The 24,110-nt window shown below is 42.3% G+C and overlaps 1 protein-coding gene across 2 annotated transcripts in view; it reads left to right on the top strand.

The window, feature by feature from the left end:
* Window positions 1-24,110, top strand: part of MIPEP (mitochondrial intermediate peptidase) — a 114,999-nt gene that overhangs the window by 76,424 nt on the left and 14,465 nt on the right. For both annotated transcript variants that reach the window (XM_030562156.1, XM_030562162.1), the window contains exon 16: window positions 5,644-5,763. In XM_030562156.1, the coding sequence (XP_030418016.1) occupies window positions 5,644-5,763 (120 nt within the window). The remainder of the gene's footprint in view (window positions 1-5,643; window positions 5,764-24,110) is intronic.

The following is a 24,110-nucleotide window of genomic DNA, read 5'->3' as shown; positions in this document are numbered from 1 at the left end:
TGGGGACAGTGAGGCAGAAAGAGAGTCCCTGAGATAGGACAGACTCTTCTGCTGGGCTAAGTGTGTGGTTGGATAGATTAACAATATTGTTGGGTGAGTTGTAGCCCCCTGTGGCATGTCAGAGTTTAAATAGTTTACTATCCTTTTTCTTCTGTAGAGAAGCAAAGTGTACGTTGTAAATGGCTCGTCTTATTTTTGTAAAGTCCATCCACATGGAAGTATGAGTCTCCAGTTTTGAGAGCTCAAACCACAGGTATAGCTCATTGACACAGGTATAGCTCATTACATAATAATAACTCTTAACAAGCAGGCAGGGAGCTATAATATTCGGAACCAAATTAATTAACATTTTAACTGCACTGTTTAAGCTAATTAATGTAGTAATTTATAATAATTACAGTGAGACACCGTTTCCTCTTATTTAAAGTCTGTTCTAGATAAACACTGATAGTAGAAATCTACCAGTATCTAAATGCTTGAAAATAGGGTCCTCAGCAACAATCTCCAAATCACATGGCAATGTGAAATATCTTTCATTCCCGTAGCTATGGCAGACGCACATAACTATGTCTCATAGTTGAAAATACTTACGTATGTAAAGTCATCAGTGTTTATTTTCCAGAGTGGATTTATTTTCACTGTGTGCTCCTGGTGGCCTGGCTGACCAGATAGAAAGTGTCAAAAATCAGGACAGGAGGTGGGGGGTAGTAGATGCCTATGTGAGAAAAAGACCAAAAATCATGACTGTCCTATAAAATCAGGATATCTGGTCACCCTACCAGGGTCAGAACTTCCTTCTAACACTCTACATGTGCCAGGGAAGGGCGAAGCTTGTAAGTCGCTTCAGTGGCTTATTTCTCCAGCTCTCTATTTCTGCATAATTCTCTAAGTAACCCACCTCATTGTTTTTTGGCAGAGGGTCCAGGAATAGATCTCAGAAATCCTAACACCCAGCTCTCTGCTCTAACCACAAGAGCATACACATGTGCCATGGAAAAGCAGCTTTTGAATGTCTTACCAGAGTTTATCATTTTGGAAATCTAGTTGAAAGGTTTAATAAGCTGCTATGTTTGGAAAAGTAATTCAAACAGAAGTAACGTAATCCTTAGGAAATGTTTACATTTAGTCGTAAAGACTTAGACAGGACATAATGCAAACCAAATCTATGATAATGAATGAATTCTGGCTAAGTCACAAGCTGTCAGTGGGTTTGGATTTTTTTTTATCCAATCATAAGACTTTCAAAGCAATAATTGAGCATGCTATAAGACACAATTCCATTTTAGCCAGATCATCTCAACCTTTTTCTTCTGAGGCCCCACCCCCCACCCCAGCATCTAATAAAAACTCCACAACCCACCTGTGCCACAACAACTGTTTTTCTGCGTATAAAAGCCAGGGCCAGCATTAATGGGTAGCAAGCTAAGTTGCTTGGGCTTTGGTTTCAGCCTTGCATGGCGGGGTTCAGGCTCAGGCTTGGGCTTTCTGCCCTGGGTCCTGTACAGTCTAATGCTAACCCTGCTTAGCAGCCCCCCAGGAGGCACGGGACCCATGGTTGAGAACTGCTGATGTAAATGATTTGCTCAGCTTTTTCACAGTACCATCTCCCAAGTTTCCTATTTCATGTACAGATTTAAAAAAAAAAAAAAAGGGACTAGAGGGGCCCAGAGGTTATAAAAGAAAGGGTCTCTGACCTGCCATTATGTCAGGGGAGAGAGAGATGGAAGCTAGCTGTGTGTGAGAGAGCGAGAGAGACACTATGATTTGGAGGAGAAGCCCTGTGCAAGAAGGTGCATTCCTGGACCCCCTGAAATACTCTGAGTAAATGGCTAAATTTCAGTACCCAGAAAGATAATGGAGCAAGTAATTAAGCAATCAGTTTGCAGACAACTAGAAGATAATAAGGTGATAAGTGACAGCATGGATTTGTCAAGAACCAATTGTGTCAGACCAACCTAATAGCTTTCTTTGACAGGGTAACACGCCTTGTGGATAAGGGGGAAGAGGTAGATGTGGTATATCTTGACTTTAGTAAGGCTTATGATACAATCTTGCGTGACCTTCTCATAAACCAACTAGGGAAATACAACCTAGATGGAACTACTATAAGGGGGGTGCATAACTGGTTGGAAAAACATTCCCAGGGAGTAGTTATCAGTGGTTCACAGTCAAACTGGAAGGGCATATGAAGTAGGGTCCCACAGGTATCGGTTCTGAGTCTGGTTCTGTTCAATATCTTCATCAGTGATCTAGACAATAGCATAGAGAGTACACTTACAAAGTTTGTGGATGATACCTAACTCGGAGGGGTTGCAAGTGCTTTGGAAGATAGAGTTAAAATACAAAATGATCTGGACAAACTGGAGAAATAGTCTAAAGTGACAGAATGAAATTCAGTAAGAACAAATGCAAAGTACTCCACTTTGGGAGGAACAATCAGTTGCATACATACAAAACAGGAAATGACTGCCTAGGAAGGAGTACTCCCAGAAAGGGATCTGGAGGTCATAGTGGATCACAACTAAATATGAATCAACAGTGTAACACTATTACAAAAAAAAAAAGAACATAATTCTGGGATATATTAGCAGGAATGTTGTAAGCAAGACACAAGAAGTTATTCCACTCTACTCTCTGCTGATTAGGCCTCAATTGTAGAATAGTGTCCAGTTCTCGGTGCCACATTTTGGGCAAGATGTGGACAAATGGGAGAAAGTCCAGAGAAGAGCAACAAAGAAGATTCAAGGTCTAGAAAATGTGACCTTTGAGGGAAGATTGAAAAAGTTGGGTTTGTTTAGTCTGGAGAAGAGAAGATTGAGAGGGGACATAAGTTTTCAAGTACATAAAAGGTTTTTACACAGAACAGGGAGAAAAATTGCTCCCCTTTATCTGTGAGGATAGATGTAGCAATGCGATGACTCACTGGCGCAGCATCTCCTGCTGGTTGTCCTGGGAATTAGCTCGATTCCAGCTTCGGAGCACCCTCTGCAGGCTGGTGTCTCGCCTACTGCTGTCCCTCCCGGACCCCGGTGCCCTTTACCTCGGGGTTCTGCCCCAACAGTACTCCCACGCTCTGGTCTTACATCCCAGGAGAACCCCCAGCCCTTTATGCCCACCTTGCCTTAGTGGCTACTGCCAGTCATCTTCTAGCCCCTGCTCACTGGGGCAAACTGCAGTCTGTAAAGGCCACTCATCATTGGCAAGGAGGTTGGGACCAGCAGCCTCTGCCTAACCCCAGTATGTTTCTTTAGGCCTTGCACAAGGCCTGCAGCCTGGAGGTGTACCAGGCTGGAGCTCCCCAGTTCCGCTTGCCTTATTCCCCAGCACTGCTCCAGTTCAGGTATCCTTTTCTCCCAGGCAGCCAGCCCTTCTCCCTCCAGGGCTGGAGAGAGACTCCCGACTCCTGGCCCTCCAGCCCTCTTATCAGGGCCAGCTGGGCCCTGATTGGGCTCAGTGACAGCTGTGGCTGCTTCCCCAATCAGCCTACTTTTGCTGCTTCTACTCCTCTGTCCCAGCCGCAGCCCTCTCCAGGGCTACTTTTAATCCTTTTTACCTTGGAGTGGGGCAGCCGCCCCACTACAATAGGACAAGAAGCAATGGGCTTATTGCAGCAAAGGCAGTTTAGGTTGGACATTAGTAAAAACTTCCTAACTCTCAAGATCATTAAGCATTGGAATAAATTGCTTAGGAATGTTGTGGAATCTCCATCACTGGAGATTTTTAAGAGCAGATTAGACAAACACCTGTCAGGTAGTCCTTCCATGAGTGCAGGGGTCTAGACTAGCTGACTTCTCGAGGTTCCCTCCGATCCTATAATTCTATGATTCTAAGTCCCAAACAAAGAACACTTGAGCGGTGAGGAAATTAAGGAAGGGAATGATAAATAGGAGTTCTGTTGGTTTGTGTAGATTAGTATATATCATAAGTTGTTTAAAGTAATGGATAAGTGTTTTAGAATCCCGTTTGCAATGTCTGTGTGTTACATGTTTTATCTAAACTGTACACCAGAGTGCTCACAAGGCTGGAATCATGAGAAAGAGTGTGCTTAAGCAACTGGTGTATCTTGGCAGGCGGTGATGGTGATTCTGAGAACCTAAGGCAGTTGGACCCTGAATTCCCACTTCTGTGAAGGGTGCCCAGCGGGATGTATTCCAGAGAGGCCAAAGAAACAATGCCGGAGGCTACCCAGACCAAGGGAAGCTTAGAAGCGTATTGGTCTGGCATGTGAGACTGAAACGTGGCAGCCTGGTGAATGTTCAGCAGGGGGAGCTTTAACAGGGCCATGACAAATGTCTGTTAGAACCTTCAATCTCGTTATATTTCAGTAAAAAGCCATTTCTGTTTGGTTTGGATTTTCATGATAGCACGGAGCTAGTACACAGTCAAGCTCCTGAATTGTCTCAGGGATCCCAAAGCAGTAAAGGAGTTAATATAGAAGTATTATATTACACAAGTGTTGATAAAGGATAAGATATTAATGGTACCTCCTGACAACAAGAATCACAAATTCATCTCCTTTTAGCAGGAGCACATTGGTTTCCTCTGAAACATCCAGGTGCTCCACTTAGATGTCAGGGAGGGGCTGCAGTTAACTATTTCTACCTAACTCCTAAATATATTTATTTCTGTGGGATTTGGGCCTGGGCCTCTTTATCCACAGACAAGAAATCCTGTTTGAGTCCCTAGGGTGCTTAGTGTGGCTGCTGCTCCACCACCTAACAGTTGATCCATCCTACTGCAGCCTCACTCCTGGTTTAGGCCTAATGTCTGTCTCCACCAGATCTTTGCAGAATATTGTGAATTGGACAGCTGTCTCTCGTTTTGTCTGCCGCACAAACCTCCCACAAAACATTTAGTCTCACAAATTAACATGTGGCTACTCCATTTCCCACTCTGTGACTTGCAACCCTTAAAAAACCCTCAGCACCTCTCATACAATTCCTGAGTCCCATTAAAGTCTCACATATGCTGCTCCAAGCACCAGTAAAATATCAATCTCTTTCAGTAGCACTTCTTTCCTAATTCCCTTACCTCTCATTATGTCTTGGACCAGTTCTAGAGGGAACTTGAGAGGTGCAACCAGTGGCTCCTTCTGCCATCTGTCTCAAGACACTTTTGGTGTCCACTGCTTAGCCTTCTTCACGGCAGTTGTGATCTTCTACTCTTTATGGCCCCATACACAGCATGTGCATCCTAGTGACATCACGTTGGGCTGTGCTGTGTCTGTCTCTCAGAACCCAAGGAAGGTATTTTGAACTTCTCTTATTAATAAGAGTATTTTAAACACTCTCCTGTCCTCTCCCCAATAGATGGACTTCTTTGGGACATTAGGTGTAGGTTTCAATTTTGTTTAAGGTAGATAAATACATGAGCTTATGGAGGTTGACAGTGCATTTTAAGTGTCAGGGAACTAATCTTACAAGACACTGAGTCCTTAACATCTGTTTGTCAGTTGGAGTTGAGGGCACTCAGCACAAGGATTAGTCCCTTATCCTTTTATTTTATACCAAAAATAGAAGAGCCAGGAAATGTACATATTTTAAGTTCTCATGGTTTCTTCTATTGCCTCTGTCTTTGTTGGTTAACCACATGTCAAATGCCAAGACTGTGAGCCAAAGCTGAATATATGTTTTATCTGTCTAGGTCTTTTATGCTGTCTTGGACCAACTCTACCATGGGGAACATCCTCTAACGAGGTCAACCACAGAAATTTTAAAGGAAACCCAGGAGAAATTTTATGGATTACCATATGTACCAAACACTGTGAGTGTAACATTTCATTCTCATTCATACTTCAAAAGAAAAGGAAAGTTTGGAAATGCTTAGGCCTTGTGTCTTTAGCAGGCTGACTAAGCTGTCATCCCCTTTCTGCAGAATCTTAAAATCTCCACATTTCCTATCAGCATAATTCAAAACAGAGGCCGCTTACTAAGGTTTTGGGCATAAATATCCAGGTGTGTCACTACTGAAACTGAAAAATTTAAACTCCAGAACTTCGGTCAAGCTACTGTGCCTGTGTGTGCTTGTATTTAAATATAATTTCCTTGCTTCTGTGATGAGCACGTGGAGTCAGTACTCTATTAGTACTGTATTTCCGAATGACAAAGAACTTAGTGGAATTAGTTTTTCTGTAATTTTGGACTGTGAAAAACAGCATTTTCTTTCCACTCTAACAGTCCAACAGCCATTTTGGCAAATGAAGCAAATTGTGTAAAACATGCTGTATGTTAGCATTCAGAGAATACAAGAAAAACGAGGAGTCCTTGTGGCCCTTAACGACTAACAAATTTATTTGGGCATAAGCTTCAGATGCATGAAGTGAAAAATACAGGAGCAGGTATAAATACATGAAAGGATGGGGGTTGTTTTACCAAGTGTTAGGTCAGTCTAGCGAGATAAATCAATTAACAGCAAGATATCAAGGGAGGAAAAATAACCTTTGAAGTGGTAAGAGAGTGGCCCATTACAGACAGTTTACAAGAAGGTGTGAGTAATGATAGGGAGAAATAAGGATTGGGGAAATTAAGTTTAGGTTTTGTAATGACCCAACCTGTCTTTATTCAGGCCTAATTTGATGGTATCTAGTTTGCAAAATAATTCCAGTTCTGCAGCTTCATGTCGGAGTCCATTTTTGATGTTTTTTTGTTGAAGAATTGCCACTTTAAGGTCTGTTATTGAGTGAGAAGAGAGATGGAAGTGTTCTCCTACTGGTTTTTGAATGTTATGATTCCTGATGTCAGATTGATTATTAATTTCTGAATGAGAACATGTATGTTTTAATTATGTAAAAATTATATTCTGAAGATGCAAATTATATTCTGAAGATGCAAAACAGACAAACAAACAAAAAAAAGTGACTCAATTGTTTAGTTATGCACATAGTTCTTGTACTCTGTCCTATCAAATCCTGAACCTATGGCCATTCACCTCTCCCATAATGCAGTTGTGTTCTTTCATTGCTTGGTGCTGTGCAGGAACCAAACAACCCTTCCCCGCAAAGAATGGGGCTCCAGTTCTCCTAAAGGGTGTGCATCCTTTCCCTACAAACCCTTCCTGCTCCTTAGGTAGCAGCTGATTCCACTCCCTTGGCCCCCTCCTCAGAGTCAGAGGCAGGATATCCCTAGAGAATATAATTTGGTTATACATTGTCTTTAATATTCAAACTTTATTGTTTAAATACTCTTAATATAGAATGAGTAGGCACATAGAAGCATTTAATATTTGTTCACATAGTCTTGAACTTTAGAACCTTTCTCCCCCTGCAAATCCCTAAGAGGGAAACGTTGGCCAGGTTACCAGATAAGTTCCTTTCTTGCTTTGAAAATTATCTTGTAATCTTTAATCTCCACCTTCATAATTTATCTACAGAATGGTGCCTGTAACATTAAGCAACATCTTGTAGTGAAGCATAGCATCACTATTTTAATACAAGCTTTGGTATATGACTTGATCCCACAGTCTGTCCCAGTACAAAAGCACTGATAATTGAGTTATATTGTCAATATGCTGTCTAGTTTCTTATATTCAGAATTTGAAGGCATCTGGGCTAGGACTTTTAACACATTTAACATCTAAATTACACTTATCAAGAAACTACAAGAACAGTTAGTAACTTTTGTAGGATAGCTCTTGCTACTTGATATGGTGGCGGTGCAGGAGGCATCCCACAAACTCTGATATCCTTCAGAGCATTGGACTCAGTAAAATCGCACTATCTGTTAATGACATGATCATGGAACCAGCAAAGATGGTGTGGCACACACCTGCCATGTGTACTCCCGCCCTTTGTCATCCAGCACCAAATCCACTGATTGCCCAAGCAGCATCAGAGAGAAACAGGTAACACCAGGTATGATCTTTTCCACTTGATAAGGAAGCTAAGTGACTGTACTGTTGGCAGAAAGGTCTTTTCAGGTACCAGCCTGCAATTCACAATAGCAAACTGTCAAGTGCTTTTGCCCAAGTACAACCTTGTGAACTACAACATATTCACAGAGTTTTCAGATAAGATTCCACATGAGCTTAGAGGACAGTTTGAGGCACTCATCTAGGAGGGAAACCTGACTGTGAAGTCATCACTTCAAACTGCCATCAATGCGGCTGGCATGGCTGCTTGGTCAGTAGCCACTGCTGTGGTTTTGAAAAGAGTGGCATGGCTTCACTCATCTGGGTTCCCGAAGGAGAGCCAAGTCATGATAGAGGATCTCTTCTTCAGACATGCATCCAACGAAGTGGGTATTCACTCACGAAAGCTCATGCTCCAATACGTCTGTTAGTCTATAAGGTGCCACAGGACTCTTTGCTGCTTGTCCTTCAGAGGAAACTTAGCTTTTTAGTGAAATGATGAACAAGTCCCTACATTCTTTAAAGGTATCCAGGGCAATTCTCCTCTCCCTCAGCATTTATGCACCAGACAAAGATCCACTCCTGAGCCATTCTTACATCATAGCCATTATGAGCCCCCAAAGAAGTGCACGCAACTCCAGAGGCTTAGACGAACAACTCTTTTTGCCTCCTCCTTCCAACTGGAACCTAAGGAGCTGCAAATCATCTCTATAGCTAAATTTGTCTAACCTTTTCTGATTTGGGGGTCATTTAGCCCACTTCTTTGACAACTGGTGGAGCATTACATCCAACAGATGGATTCTTGATATTATCCAAACAGGATATACAATAGAATTCCTCTCCCTTTCCTATCCTCATCCTCCGTCCTGATATCTCTTCAGGGATCACTCTCACAAGGAGGTGTTCTCTCAGGAGATAAATTCCCTTATTCAACTGGGAGCCACAGAATCTGGTTCACCCCTTTACCAAGGAAGAGGATTCTATTACAAATAGTTCATGATTCAAACACAAAAACCGTAAATCTACAGCAACTCAGTGTCTATATCCCAGCAACACGATTTAGAATGGTAACGTTGGCAGCAGTAATTCTATTATTAAGCAGAGGAGACTAGTTCACAATTCACAACATGAAGGATACCTGTTTTCATGTACCTCACTTGCACACAGGAAAGTTCCCAGGTTTACCATAGGTTCCTATAGTTAACAGTGCAAGCTATTTCCTTTCAGTCTGACTACAGCCCCAAGGGTGTTTACAGAAATGTCATCAGTGGCAGCCCACCTTTGCCTCAAGGGAATCTCAATATTTCTGCCCGTTGACAAATGGTTACTGACTGGGAGATCTCACTCCATTCTGCAACAAGAGCCCTTATTCTAGCTGCATCAGTCCTTGGGCATCTCTGTAGACAAACAGAAATCGTTGTTAGTCCTCACATAGAAGAATTCATTGGAGCAACACTGAACTCTGTCAGAGCCAGAGCTTTCCTGCTAGAGGACGGATTTTTGACAATGACAGCAATGGTCATGCAGCTTCGGACCAGTCCACAGACCTGAGTTCAAACTTGTCTTACTCTTAGGCCAATGGTAGCCTGTACGTATGTAACACAGTTTGCAAAGCTCCGACTTTGTGCCTTAGCTCGAAACAATGTACATTCCAAGCAGAGACTGCATTGAAAAAGAGCCATCACTCTGGGAATACAGGACTCAGTAAACTGATGGGCAAATAGCCACCATGTTTGCACAGGAATTCCTTTCACTTCACCACCACCAGAAAAAGTATTAATTCCAGATGCCTCCTCCCTAGGCTAGGACAGCCCTTTGGACGAACAAGTGGCAGAAGACACTTGGACACCTCAAAAGTTCAGAATGCATATAAATCTGCTATAACTGCAAGCAGTCTGCAGGGCCTGCAAATGCTTCCTCCCATGCACAGCAGTGAGACATGCACAAGTACAATTGAACAAGTCAACAGTAATCTATATCAACAGATCAAGTGATGCAAAATCCACTCCATTATGTGCAATAGCTGTCAACCTATGGAACTGATACATCATTCACTCTGTCAGCAGTGCACCTCCTGGAGCAATGCAACAAGCTTGTGGACAGGGGTGAGCAAACTTTTTGGCTTGAGGGCCACATTGGGGTTGCAAAACTGTATGGAGGGCCAGGTAGAGAAAGCTGTGCCTCCCTAAAGAGCCTGGCCTCCACCCCTTATTTACCCCCTCCCACTTCCCGCCCCCCTCAGAACCCTCAGCCCATCCAACCTCCCCCAATCCTTGTCCCCTAGCTACCTCCTACTGGGCCTCCCTGCCCCAACTACTGCCCACCCCTTATCCAACCCCCCTGCTCCCAGTCCCCTGACTGCCTCGACCCCTGTCCACACCTCTACCCCCTGACAGGCTCCCCAGGACTCCCATGCTTATCCAACCCCTCTGTTCCCCATCCCCATAAAACTTGTGTGCACTATAAAAATTACTAACTGCTGACAAGATTTCAGCAGTAGATGCAGCTGAACTATTGTTGAACGCTGTTTAGCCAAGAGCCGTTGGATCAGCTGCATCCTATCCATCTCACATACCCTAACATCTAATAGAGATTCTGCAGGCCAAACTAGATCATAGAATCATAGAACCACAGGGTTAGGAGGGACCGCCACGGTCATGTAGTCTAACCCTCTGCCAAGATGCAGGATGTGTTATATGTAAAGCAGTGAGACTCAGACTCAGCCTCAGGAGCCACAAGTGGCTCTTTAATGTGACTCCTGCGGCCCTTTGCAGCACCTTTTGGAGAATGATCACTGATTTGGCTCCTGAACCACTGAGGTCTGAGTATCGCTGATCTAAACCATCCCAGACGGATATCCAACCTCTTTTTGAAAACCTCCAGTGAAGCAGCTTCCATTACTTCCTTAGGCAGTTCCTTCCATTGGCCTATTGTTCTTACAGTTAGGAAGTTTTTCCTGAGATTTAATCTAAATCTGCTATGCTGTAATCTGATCCCTTTGCTCACATGGCTTGCATTCCATCCCTTTGAACACCTGTGTTGCTCACCTCTGGATCCTTTGCAGTTTCTCTACATCCTTTCTATACATTGGTGACCAAAATTGGACACGGTACTTCAGCTAAGGCCTAACCAGCCCCAAATAGCGCAGTACTATCAGCTCCTGTAATAATAAATCTGTTAATACAACCTAAAATTACATTTGCTTTTTTTGCAACAGAATCGCATTGTTGACTGGTGTTGCGGTTATGATCCACCAAAACTTCTAGATCCTTGTCAGCAGTGCCACTGTCAAGCCAGTTATCCCCCATTCTGTATTTGTGCGTTTGGTTTTTCTTCCCTAAGTGTAGCACCTTACATTTGTCTTTGATGAATTTCATTTTGTCATCTTTGGCCTGGTTCTCCAGTTTATCAAGGTCCCTTTGACTTTTAGCTCTATTCTCCAAAGCGTTTGCAGCCTCCCCTAGCTTTGTGTCATCAGCAGATTTGATCAGTGTGCTCTCTATTCCTACTTTCAGGTCATTAATAAAATGTCAAATAATGCCAGACCCAAAACAGATCCCTGTGGAACCCCACTTGAGATCTCCTTCCAATCTGACATAATTCCATTAATAGTTAATCTTTGTTTGCGGTTGGTTAAATAAATGTGGAGGCTCCAGCATGGCAGTGGGGAGCACAGGCCACTGGCTGCATGGAGATGGGAAGTGACCTTGCAGCCCACCCACCCCTGCTCCGAGACACAAACTTGGCAGTGAGACTGCATCTGACTCTGATACAGTGCAAGGGCTGGGCCTGCCTCAGAAACACTTCAGGGCCCTGCCCTTCCCTGCCAGTGCCCCAGGTGTCAGCAGGCAAGCTCAGCCTGGCAGGATCCAAGTGTGGTGGTGGGGATCCAGATGTGAGGTAAGAGGGGTCTGTGTAGGGCAATCTGGGTACAGGTGGCGCAGTGAGGATTCTGAGGGGGGATCTGGAGGCACAGGGGCTCTTCTGGGAGTTCCTGGTGCAGGGACAATGGGACTCTGCAGAGGGTCCAGGTGAAGCAGCTGGGGTCTGGGTGTGGGAGGATGGGACTTGGCGGTGTCTGGGATGTGGGAGTCTCAGCGGGGGAGTCCAGGTGCCGGGGGAGTGGGGCTTGGTGGGTTGGCAGTCCAGGTGCAGCTGGTTGGGGCTCAGTGGGGTGGGGTTCAGATGCAGGGGGCACTTTGGGATGGTCCAGTGCATGGGGACTGAGGCTCATCAGGATGAGGGTTTGAGTGTAGGAGCTCAACAGATGGGGGTGTGGGGGTGGGGGGTGAGGCTCGGTGGGGTGGGGGTTTCAGTGTGGGGGGTTTGGCTCAGCAGGAGGCATGGCGGGATCCAGATGCACGGGGGTTGGGTGGATGGAGAGCAGCTCCCCCCCATAGTGACCCATTCCCCTGCAGCTGAGGAACGATGGGGCCTACGTGATGGGGGGATGTAGAGCTTTCTGCAGCTGGGGGAGGTTTCTGGGCATGGGTCAGCCCTAGCCCCGGCCCTGGCCACTCCTTGAAGAGGAAGAGAAGACTAGCAGCCAAGCCCAGCATAGGATAGGAACCACCAGCTGGGGTGTCCACAGCCCTGCCTCTCCCCCCACAGTGATTTAACTCTCAGCCAGCTGCTCCAGGTGCCTGAAATGATGCACCTGTGATGCTTTAGAGGGGCGTGTGACTGCCCTTGTGACTTTCCTTTGTTTCCTGATAGTCATTGTTCTGTGGGGAAGCAAAAAAATCTCCATGTGCTCAATGAAGGAATGAATTCTGCATGTTCCCAGTGGTGCAGAATTCCCATAAAGGCACTGCTGACTACTAGTGATCACCCATTCATCCTCCAGGTATTCACAAATTGAATATTTTGTACATTGCTCTAGTAGCTTTCCAGGTGTTGAATTCAGGCTGACAGGTCTGTAGTTCCCCGGCTCCTCCTTTTTCCCTCTTTTAAAGATGGACACTACATTATCCCTTCTCCAGTCTTCAAGGACCTCTTCTGTCATCCATGAGTTTGCATGAGGCACCATTAACTTGAATTCATTCAACTTAGTCGGAAGATCTCTGACATGTTCTTTACTTATCCTGATCTGCATCCCTTTCCCGTTATTGTCTGTAATAACTTAGCTAGTTGTCCAGTCACTTATTTTTGTGTGTGAAGACTGAAGCGAAGTAGGCATTGAGCAGCTCTGTCTTCCTATCATCTTCTGTTACCAGCTCACCACCTTCATTGAGCAGCAGACCCATAACATCCCTGATGTTTCTTTTTTATCTGTCGTATTTGTAGACCCCCTTCTTGTTGTCTCTAATATTTCTTGCCACTGTAACTCATACTTTGCCTTGACTTTCCTGATTTTGTCCCTACATGTTCATGCTATTCCCATGTTCACTTCCTTGGTGACATGTCCCTCCTTCCATTTCCCATATGTGTCCCGTTTGGTTTTCAGATAGCTAAAAAGCGTCTTGTGAAGCCACATTGGCTTCCTGTGACTCTTATCTTTCCTCTGCGTTGGAATAGCTTGATCTTGAGCCTCTAGTATTACATCTTTCAGGAACTGCCTGCCCCTTTCAACTCCTTTTCTTCCTAATTGGTCTTTCCTTGGGATCTTGCCAGTTATTTCTGAGTTGGTTGAAATCTGCCTTTCTGAAGTCCAGTGTCCTGGTTTGTTATTCTCATGTCTTCCTTTCCTTAGGATCTTGAATTCTTATCAGATCATGATCATTTCCTCCCAAGTTTCCGAACAGCTTTGCATTTGCAACTAATTCACCCCTTGGTCAACACTGGATCCAAAATGGATGACCCCCTAGTTGTTTCCTCAACTTTCTTAATCAGAAAGTTATCCCCTACACTTGCTAAGAACTTGCAGGACATATTATGTTTTGCTGTATTAGTCTTCCAACAGATATGAGGGAAGTTAAAATCACCATTAATACTGGCCCATGTGTGTTAGCTAATCATGTTACCTGGTTGAAGAATGCCTCATCCACTTCCTCTTCTCTATAATAGACCCCACACACACCATAACACCACTGTTATTGTTTTCTCTTTTTATCTTTACCCAGATACACTCAGTAGGTCTGCTGCTCACTTCCTCTTGGATCTCAGGACATGTGTATACATTCTTGACATACAGTGCAACACCTCCTCCTTTTTCCCCCCATACCTATCCTTCCAGAATGAGCTATGTCTCTCAGTTCTGGTGCTCCAGTCATGGGAGTTGTCCCACCAAGTCTCCACAATGGCAATCAGCATTGGTTTGCATGCATTGAAGATATTTGGCAGACTGTCCTGTTGCTTTTCTTCTTGCCTCTTTAATGCAGTTTTGGTTTCTAGTCCCATCTCCAGAATTTAGCCCCTTCCCCACACTAACACCTCTGCAGCCCATTGTTTAAGATTATAGAATCATAGAAATGTGGAGCTAGTGAAAGGACCGCAAGAAGTCATCTATTCCAGCCCCCTACTGTGAGGCAGGACCCAGTAAACCCCTAGACTAACTCTGACAGGTTTGTCTAACCTATTCTTACAGGATTCTACAACCTCCCTTGGAAGCCTAGCCCATTACTTAGCTATTCTTGTAGTTAGAAAGTTTTTCCTAGTATCTAATTTAAATCTCCCTTGCTGCAGATTAAGTTGATTACTACTTGTTCTGCATTCAGTGGACATGTAGAACAATTGATCACCATCTTCTTTGTAACATCCTTTCACATATTTGAAGACTGTTATTAGGTGTCTCTCGCCCCCCTCCCCAGTCTTTTTTCTCATGACTAAACATGCCCAGGTAGTTTTTTAAAAAAAAAAAGAACAATCCTCATAGGTTGGTTTTCTAAACCTTTTATCATTTTTGGTTGCTGTCCTCTGGACTGTCTCCAATTTGTCCAGGCCTTTCCTGAAGTGTGGCACCCAGAACTGGACACAGTGCTGCAGCTGAGGCCTCACCAGTGCCAAGTAGAGTGGGATGGCTACCTCCTGTCTGACATATGATACTCCTGATAGTACACCCCAGGGTATTAGCCTTCTTCACAACTGCATCATGTTGTTGGCTCATATTCAATTTGCGATCCACTGTAACCTGCAATCTCTTTCTGCAAAATTACTGCCTAGCCAGTTATTCCCCATTTTAAATTTATGCATTTGTTTTTTCCTTCCCAAGTGTTATAGTCTGCAGTTGTTGTCTTTTATTGAATTTCATCTTGTTAATTTCAGACCAGTTCTCCAGTTTATCAGTTTATGCTCTTAGTGGCATCTGTGCAGGCTGAAAACAGTGGGGTTGAATATGTATAAATGGGGGCGTAATTTGGTCTGACATGAAAATAACTCACCTTAATTGTCAGAGCCCAGGTGAGTGTGGCAGATGTGGGGGACACTAATGGTTAGCTTGACTTATGAATGGAAAGAAATTGGTATAGAAATTAAATTAATAAGGAACTATACAATGCCAGTATTGCAGAGTTAATTTGGGGGGTAGAAACTTTGAACTTTAAACTTGTTACCTAACCACTTTTGACTTTATGCATAAAAAATGAATAAAAACCCAGATAACTGAAAAGATGCTTTTAACGAAAGAAAGCAATACCAGCTTCTAAAGGAGAGCAATCAGTTTTCATTAACCTCTCTCTTTAGAGCACAGCAAAATAAAACAATTTTAATTTGGGAAAAGAGATGGGTTTTTGGTGAACAGTGTTTCCGCCTATTATGTACTTTATTCAACATTTAGGCCATGTCTACATCTAAAATTTTGCAGCGCTGGTTGTTACAGCTGTATTAGTACAGCTGTATAGGGCCAGCGCTGCAGAGTGGCCACACTTACAGCAACCAGCGCTGCAAGTGGTGTTAGATGTGGCCACACTGCAGCACTGTTGGGCGGCTTCAAGGGGGGTTCGGGGAACGTGAGAGCAAACCGGGAAAGGAGACCAGCTTCGCCGCGGTTTGCTCTCGCGTTCCCCGAACCACCCTGCAAATCGCAGGGAAGGAGACCTGCTTGCTCGGGGGTTCGGGGAACGAGAGAGCAAACCGGGAAAGGAGACCAGCTTCGCCGCGGTTTGCTCTCGCGTTCCCCGAACCACCCTGCAAACCGCTGGGAAGGAGACCTGCTTGCTCGGGGATTCGGGGAACGAGAGAGCAAACCGGGAAAGGAGACCAACTTCGCCGCAGTTTGCTCTCGCGTTCCCGGAACCACCCAGCAAACCTCAGGGAAGGAGACCTGCTTGCTCGGGGTTCGGGGAACGCGAGAGCAAGCCGGGGAAGGAGACCAGCTTGATTACCAGAGGCTTCCTCAGGTATGCTGGGATACCTGCTTATTCCACGGAGGTCAAGAAAAGCGCTGGTAAGTGTCTATACTTGATTACCAGCGCTGGATCACCAGCGCTGGATCCTCTACACCCGAGACAAAACGGGAGTACGGCCAGCGCTGCAAACAGGGAGTTGCAGCGCTGGTGGTGCCCTGCAGATGTGTACACCTCCTAAGTTGCAGCGCTGTAACTCCCTCACCAGCGCTGCAACTTTCTGATGTAGACAAGCCCTTAGAGGAATTCTTTCGTTGTATTCATATATAATATGCATCAGAGCTCGCATGCACAAATTGTTGTAATTACCCATGATAGAAGAGTACGTGTTTTGGTTTATATAACTTTGGATAGCAAGCCTTTTGATTATTTTCTGGGCTGCTGAATAATCTGGCAGTGCACCTGATTTGTTCCAACATGTTAAAAATGTAGTATTTCAGGAAGGTCACTTCTATTAGTGACCTAAAGCTTCCCTTAGGTAACAGGTTTAATTATGCTTCATACCTTTGTCCACAATGCAGTTTGGTTCATAGCGTGAGAAGTTTTCTTCATGTTTAGTAGGTCATATCAAAGAGAAACACTTTGTTTCCTGTTTGATGTTTTTGCTAATACAGGCATTGAGGCTTTAATGTATAATAAATGGATCCTTTTTCTACTAAGTAGCATCGCTACTTGAGCAGACACTGATGCAGCTCTGATTATAACTTGTTAGTTTTCTGAAGAGTGATGCAACCATATGTCTACTTTTTGGATTTGGTATAACCTCTACGGAGTCAGTTGCTACTTTTGCCAAGTTGGAAACCCCAGTTGTTTACAAAAAATTCAAATCCCTGGATTAGCTTTCAAATGGGCTTTCTTAAAATATACTATACAATCAAACATAAGAATGTGAGTCTGGTGAGAGGAAAATTAAATAAGCTTGCAATGAACTTTATAGAAGTTTGTATAAATAATTAATAGCGAAAAGCAATTTAGAAAGAACTGGTGCCATATTAAGTTAAACATTCAGTTCAAACCTATAACAATGGTGAGAACTTTCCACAGCTTGTGAAGTCATTCTAGGAGGTTTGTTTGGCTTTTTTTTTTTTTCCGTTAACGTGTTTCAGATCACCTTTGTGACAGGGAAAATACTGATAGCAAAGTATCATGAAATATTTATATTCCAGCAATAATATGACACTATTCACTGAACAACTGTGTCTGTGGCTGCAGAATGTTTACAGAAATTGTAAGATAGTGAAGCACTTTTAAGGAATTTCTTTTTACAAGTGTTGCCTCCATGAAACTCAAACAAATGCTTAGCAATATTTATGTGTAATGAAACTGCTTTTTAAAGAACTATGAAGAAGAAATTTGTATATGTCCCTTACTGGTAATACTTTTAATTAACTTTTATAAATCACTTGTGGGGAAGAAGGAGAGGAAGAGATTAAATTCTATTATTTAGTCAGTGTGTAAAGTGAAGTTCTCTCACATGCCAAACTCCCATTATTTTTAGAACAGAAGGACTGGTCCTACATATACTTAGTAGCTCAATTAAATCTATTATTTATATTTCAGTAGGGGATAGATATATTATCTAAGATATCCCAACTGATAACAAGGGCCTATTATTCGAATGCCATATAAACATATAGTAAGAGAGACTGCTTTTCCCTGAAAAAGCTTTGCTTTAAATAGAAAAGACTGTCAACATATCGGAGAAAGGAAGGGGAACTAATCGTCAGTGAAACTTGTCTTCACTGCAACAGTTAGCTAGAATTAGCAGGCTCAAATGAGAGCAAGCACACTTCAAACCAACACTAAAGTTAAGCGTGGGACTGGGTATACCCTGCATACCATTGGTGGCAGTGTAGAGTGTGAAAAGCAGGCTGCCTCTGCACTCAGGTGTGCATCTACATGTGTCAGTAAGAGGCTCTGGCGCGGGGAAGCAGCAGGAAAAGACTTGCAGCAGGGCACTGCCAGAGTCTTTCCCTGTGGCTGGTACACTGCTGAGAATAGGGGAGGCACTCAGTGGGCGTGTAGAGAGTCATGTAGGATATATATTGTAAGGTTCTGGTGTGTCTTTATTCTATTTGCCTAAGCAGTGCCTCACTGTCTACACTGCTGTTTATACCTGTGCTGGCACAGCATTCAGTGTACGTACTCCACACGCTGCTGTAAAGAGTGTGCAGTGTAGCTGTACCCTGGATTAGCTGCTGTTGTAACAGCAATTGTTGCATCCCCCACTGCATTACTAGCTCAAGCATCAGTATTGCTCAAGCTTCAACTCACCAGCTTACCCACCCCCAATAGGCTAGTTACATGGAGTTTAAAGCACCATTTAACTCAAGCTAGAGAATTTTGTATGTGGATGGGAGTTGTTAGGGGTAACTCTCAAATTATAACTCAAGCTAACTGCTGTGAGGATACATCTTTTGAATATGTCCACACCTTGAGCTAGGGGTGAGTCCCAGCTCCAGGAGACAGACTCTCTGCCAATTTTAATCAAGCTTGTATGCTAAAATTAGAATCTAGTCATAGTGATGAAAGTAGCAGAAGGGCTGCACTCAGTTTTCCAGAGCACTGCCTTGATCAGAAATTACACCTCCAGCTCAATGTAATAGACATACTCTGTAGTTTGCCCAAGGTCACATTGTAAGCTGTGGCAGAGTCAGGAATTGAATCCTGATCTAAATTCCAGTCTGGTGTGCTCAGATATTCAGGCACAAGAACAGAGTGGTACTAAAATAACATTAGTTTACAATATTAAATGTCTCATTTTGTAGGTACAGAGGTTTTACCTGATTAAGCTGATATATTGGTAAAGATGTGTTTATATCATCATATAGATTTTTACTAGTAATTTTAACTTCTTACAATAATTTCTTTAAAAAAGGGAAACTTCTATTCATCACAAGTATTACTTGTATATGTTACCTTAAAGCATTGGCTCATTATTTGATTTAAGCCCAGTGTCTTACTAACAGAAGGTACTGAAAGATAGACTAAGACCTGCTCCTGTGCCCATCTGAAGTCCTGCTGACCTGAGTGGGGCTCTTGTTGGGAAAGGGTCTGCCGATATTGACCTGACTGTAGGCCTGAGATGTTTGTATTACCCGTTCGTGGCTGGTAGCATGCTCTCGTCGTGTGCATTGCATGTGTGTATATATCCAAAGCTATATATCAGGATAGAAGAGATGAATTTGGAAATTCTCAGGTTTGTGTATTATGTAATATTTTACTTTAGGAAGCTATCATTTTATTGTAAAATGTGTAATACTACAAATATAGGGAGATAGGGTGGGTGAGGTAGTTTCTTTTGTTGGATCAACTTCTGTTGGTGAGCGGGACAAGCTTTCAAGTCAGACAGAGCTCTTCTTTAGGCGTGGGAAAGGAACTTGAAAGCTGCTCTCTCTCACCAACAGAAATTGGTCCAATAAGTGATATTATCTCACTCACCAGGGACCAAAATGGCTACAACTACACTGCATAATACTACCAGTATAGCCTGTCTTAATTTACTTTTTGTCCAATTTAAACATCCTAAATTGTCATTTGACTTTTGTCCTGTCTGCCTGCCTTCCAGTCAGGATCTTAATATGAACATCTAATAAAGTTTGTGAAGCATTGCTGAACCATAAACTTAGCCTTTTGAAGTATATATTCTTCTATATCTCTCAAGTGGCAATTTTCATCACATCGTCTTGGAAGTGGATATATAGTGGTATATGGCTTTTGTACATTTGAGTTGTGATAATCAAGTCATTCAGTAGGTTAAATTTAAAATGTGTATATTTTTGTTAATATTTCAAATAATTCAACAGCCATATGGTACATATCTAGAAACACTTAAGTGGTTAATTGCACGTTAAATTCCTTTCCTCTTCCCCAGTATAAACAACTGCAAAAATATTTACATTCCCTGTCTTGCTAGATTTATTTATGACTTTATAAGAAAAACACAGAAGTGTTATAAATTGAAACTTTAATCTCTTGTTTGACTCACTTTCTAAAATGTCAATGGTGTCTTAGTTGGTTTATCTTACACACTATCCCACTCCTAACCTCAGAAAGGCACTTTACAGTAAAGTTTTGAACTACTGTGATGTTAGCCAAGCTAGTGGGAAATAAGAAGTCGTTTCTTATAATTAAGTTCAAGTTATTCCACCCAAAATCAGAAGCTGCAACTAGAGGAAAAAAGGTGTTTCTGTTTTTTTAAATTCTTTAAGGATCTTTTTTATCTTTTTTTAACTCCAGTGTTATGCTGATGTAATCCTGTTGAAATTGGAAGAGTTTACACCAACATTAAACTGCAGTAACACAACAGTGAATCAGACCCAGCATATAGAAAAAATAACCTCATCCCAAAACAAATACATAAATGATAAAACACACAGAATTTCAGTGGGTGATTTAAAATGAGATAATGTATGGCTCACCAATGCCCTTCCAAAGAGTGTTCTTTGTTTAAAATAAAATAGTGCATGAGTACCTTGGTTTTCTTCTAGAGCAAACCATACCTGTCTCAACTTTCAAAACGGAGAGACAAGCTATGAAAATGTGTGACAAATTACCAAATTGTGGAACACCTGCGTTTTGTGCCTTAATTTTCAGATAATGTTTTTTTAACCTAGTTTAGGAATATTTTCTCATTCTGTGAATTAAATTGGTATTTTAAATAGAAAAGTTGAAAAACAAATTCCATCATTTGCGACCATAAGGACTTCCCAACACTTGTGGCTTGCTAGCAGATCTTGAACCATGGAGTTTCAGATCCCCGGTGCAGACTTCTTCCATTTGAGCTACACTTTGTGGGCCAGACACTAGAAAGGAACCTAACATACACTTTGCCATTGAGTTTCAGAACTAATTGTCAAACAGCACTAGAATGTTGGGAATTCTTTTCCTGGCTCTGGCACGGGTGTATGTATATTGGTTAGAGTCTGGGTAGCCAAGCACACAGATTAATTCATAGATTCTAGGACTGGAAGGGAACTCGAGAGGTCATAGAGTCGAGTCTCCGGCCCTCATGGCAGGACCAAATACTGTCTAGCTGTAACTGAAACTGAAGTCACCTGAAATCAGAGTCAAAATTAAAATTCAAACAGTCGAGCAAACTCACTCACACCAATGGCTAGTACTCTCACTCTCACCTGGCAGCCTGTTCGGCAGCGGGGTTTCTTGCTCTCCCTCTCAAACTCCCCTGTCTGCAGTCCCCTGTCCGCTTCGCTATTTAGCTTGTTAATTCTTGGAGGCAGAGTTGATGAGACTTGGATTTGTCATACTAGAGGCCTGGGCACTATTTCCCAGGTCTGCCCTATGCAAACTTTCAGTTAACTGCCTTATAAAGTGGGTAAGAACAATACTTCACTGCCCTCTTGGTTAAGATATGAAGGCAATAATAAGAGCTCTGAAGTACAGAACTGTAGACAGCAGTCTGTAAAGGTGAGACCAGAACTCCTGGTTCCCAGCTCAGTTCACCTTCCTCTCGACTGAAGAGAGGTGTGTTCTCTCTCTCTCGTTTGTAGAATATTGCCTGACAAGGTAGAACAGTGGAACTGGGAGCCTGTTAAGCTGAAATACATAATGTCCCACAAAAGCCAGTTTGCTTGAATTTTGCACTAAACGATGTACCAATTCTCCACAATGAAAAGTGGCCCCACAATGCTTGATGTGCCTAAAGTTGCAGCTCCTCGTGTTGCTCCTCAGATTCTTTAATCTACAAATGTGGATCACTTTGCTAATATTGGGCCTAGATAAAGGAAGACGGTCTGCTAAAGGCCTGGTTTATATAATGGCTTTTATAATTAGCCAGGAGCTCATTGATGACTTTCAGCAGTTTTTCCACCCCATGCTGACGCCCAACTTCATGGGCCGTAAAAGCAGTAGCACCAAGCTGGCACCAGATCTATGGCTTCTCCACCCAATGGTCCCTGCAGGAAAGAGGAGCTGGCTGTTCATCTGCTTGCATCTACTGCCAGGGATAAAAATGTAATTGGGAAGGGAGGGCCCCACCAAATATTACCTCCACCAAATATTCTTGCTTATGGAAACTATTCAGCAACACTCCTGCTAAGATTGAATACAGTAGAAATTTTAAATTCAAAATAGTAAATGAAGGGGGGAAAGTATTTACATAATTAATGTTGGATCTTGTAATATTTACCCTGTGATTTGTCTTCAGACTCAAAACTGAATTGAGACATTTCATCTGCTTTGAAATAGTTGAAGATTTATGGAGACCAAATAACAGCACAAACTTTCAAAGAGCATTTTGAAAGGTTCAGGCACTTCTTGAGGACAAATCAAACAGTGTATGGCTGAATTAGCACAAATACTATGAGTTCTTTTCTTCTAAAAGGAAATTGTAGTCTAAACACTTACAGTATTTTACAGCACTAATGCCATTAAATGAAAACAAAGACTAGCTATAGATCAAATGAAAACTAGTTAACAGTGGGAATATAATAAGTTATTCAGTGCTATTTGCAACTCATTTTCCCTTCTACAATTTTGGTTTAATCTCATAAAGACTGTGGCTGAATTTTTTATTAATTGATTTTGTTGTACTTTTAAACATTGCTAAATCTGAGAATTCAGTCTAGTCTTGATAGGTATAGGCTGGAAACATCTTTAACCATGCATAACTGAAGTGTCAGCTAAACTTTAAAGGATATCACTTACTAATAGGTTGTAGGAAATTGTAGTAATATCTTTAAAGTTTTGTTCCATATACTAAGGATGCAGCAAATGGGTATCTTCATTTAAACGCTTACTAAGACTTTCAATTTATTTTAGTTAAAGTACAGCAGGGTTTTTATTAGAAAGGATGAAAAGCCATTGCACATGGGATTTTGGAAATTCTTCAGACAAGATAATCAGGGAGGATTGATGGTATGTTGATAGAAAGCAGGCATCTTTAACTAATAATTTCAGTGGATCAGTCACGCACCTTTTATTTCTGTCAGCTATACTGTACAAAAAACAGGCAGTAACATGACCTGCAGATGGCATATTATCATAACCCTTGGGCTATGCTATAGAATACACTGTTATTTAATAAACTCCTGGAATGTCTTCAACTTTTTCATAATTATTACATGTATTCCTGGAGTGGATGATATACTCAGAATCTTCATTAACTTTCTTACAGCTTAACAGAAACATAACCTGTAATAAAAAGTGTGTCCTAATTGTGTATGTCTAGCCTACAGGTTTTCCAATGTGGAAATTCATGTGTCAGATTTTTTTATTGATATAGGGAAATCATTCAGCTCTGGAAATTGAAAATAAAGAGAATTAACTGAGCATTAACTGAGATCTACTGAGAGCTGGAGTAGGGGAATTGGTAATTGATGCAAGGAGGACAGTAAATAGAATCTACTTTGTGTGGGGACATTACAGGAGGTTGGGGGAAGAGAATGGTGACATACTAGAATTACTTGTGTTCTGCAGTGAGACAGTCTGGCCTCAGACTTTTTGCCTGGTTAGTAAACACATTTTAAAGTCCAGCCTACACTAAAACTTAGCTGGAGGACAGCTGTGTTATAATCAGGTTTCTTGACGTGGTATTTGCAGAATGAACAAAACTTTGGTTACATTATTTCATTAGTTTAGTTTAGACTTATCCAATGGTAATTGCCAGGATTGTTTCCTTTTCTTAAAATCAGTGTGGCACTTGCCACACTAGGGATATAATCTCATTTTTCACTACCAACCCAGTTGTCCATAGCTTTATTAAAAGAAAACCCTTTGGTACAATGAGTTCATAGCTAATTCTTTTAATACCCTGGAATGTGTGTCATATCCACAGGCAGTTTTAAAAATATATTCAACTTTTGCTAATATTCCATTATTTGGTCTTGTCTCTTTAAGTTATATTATGTGCCCTCATCATCGTAGGATCTAAGCACTTTCCAGGGTGCATTAAGTGATGTGACTGGCTAGCATAGTTCTTTCGTTATCTCTTCCTCTCCCAAAGAGTAAGTTATGTGAAGATTT

The sequence above is a fragment of the Gopherus evgoodei genome, chromosome 1 (genome assembly GCF_007399415.2).
Source record: "Gopherus evgoodei ecotype Sinaloan lineage chromosome 1, rGopEvg1_v1.p, whole genome shotgun sequence".
NCBI classification, from domain to species: domain Eukaryota; kingdom Metazoa; phylum Chordata; order Testudines; family Testudinidae; genus Gopherus; species Gopherus evgoodei.
Note: the sequence above shows the minus strand (reverse complement) of the source record. Positions and strands in the feature narration are given on the sequence as shown.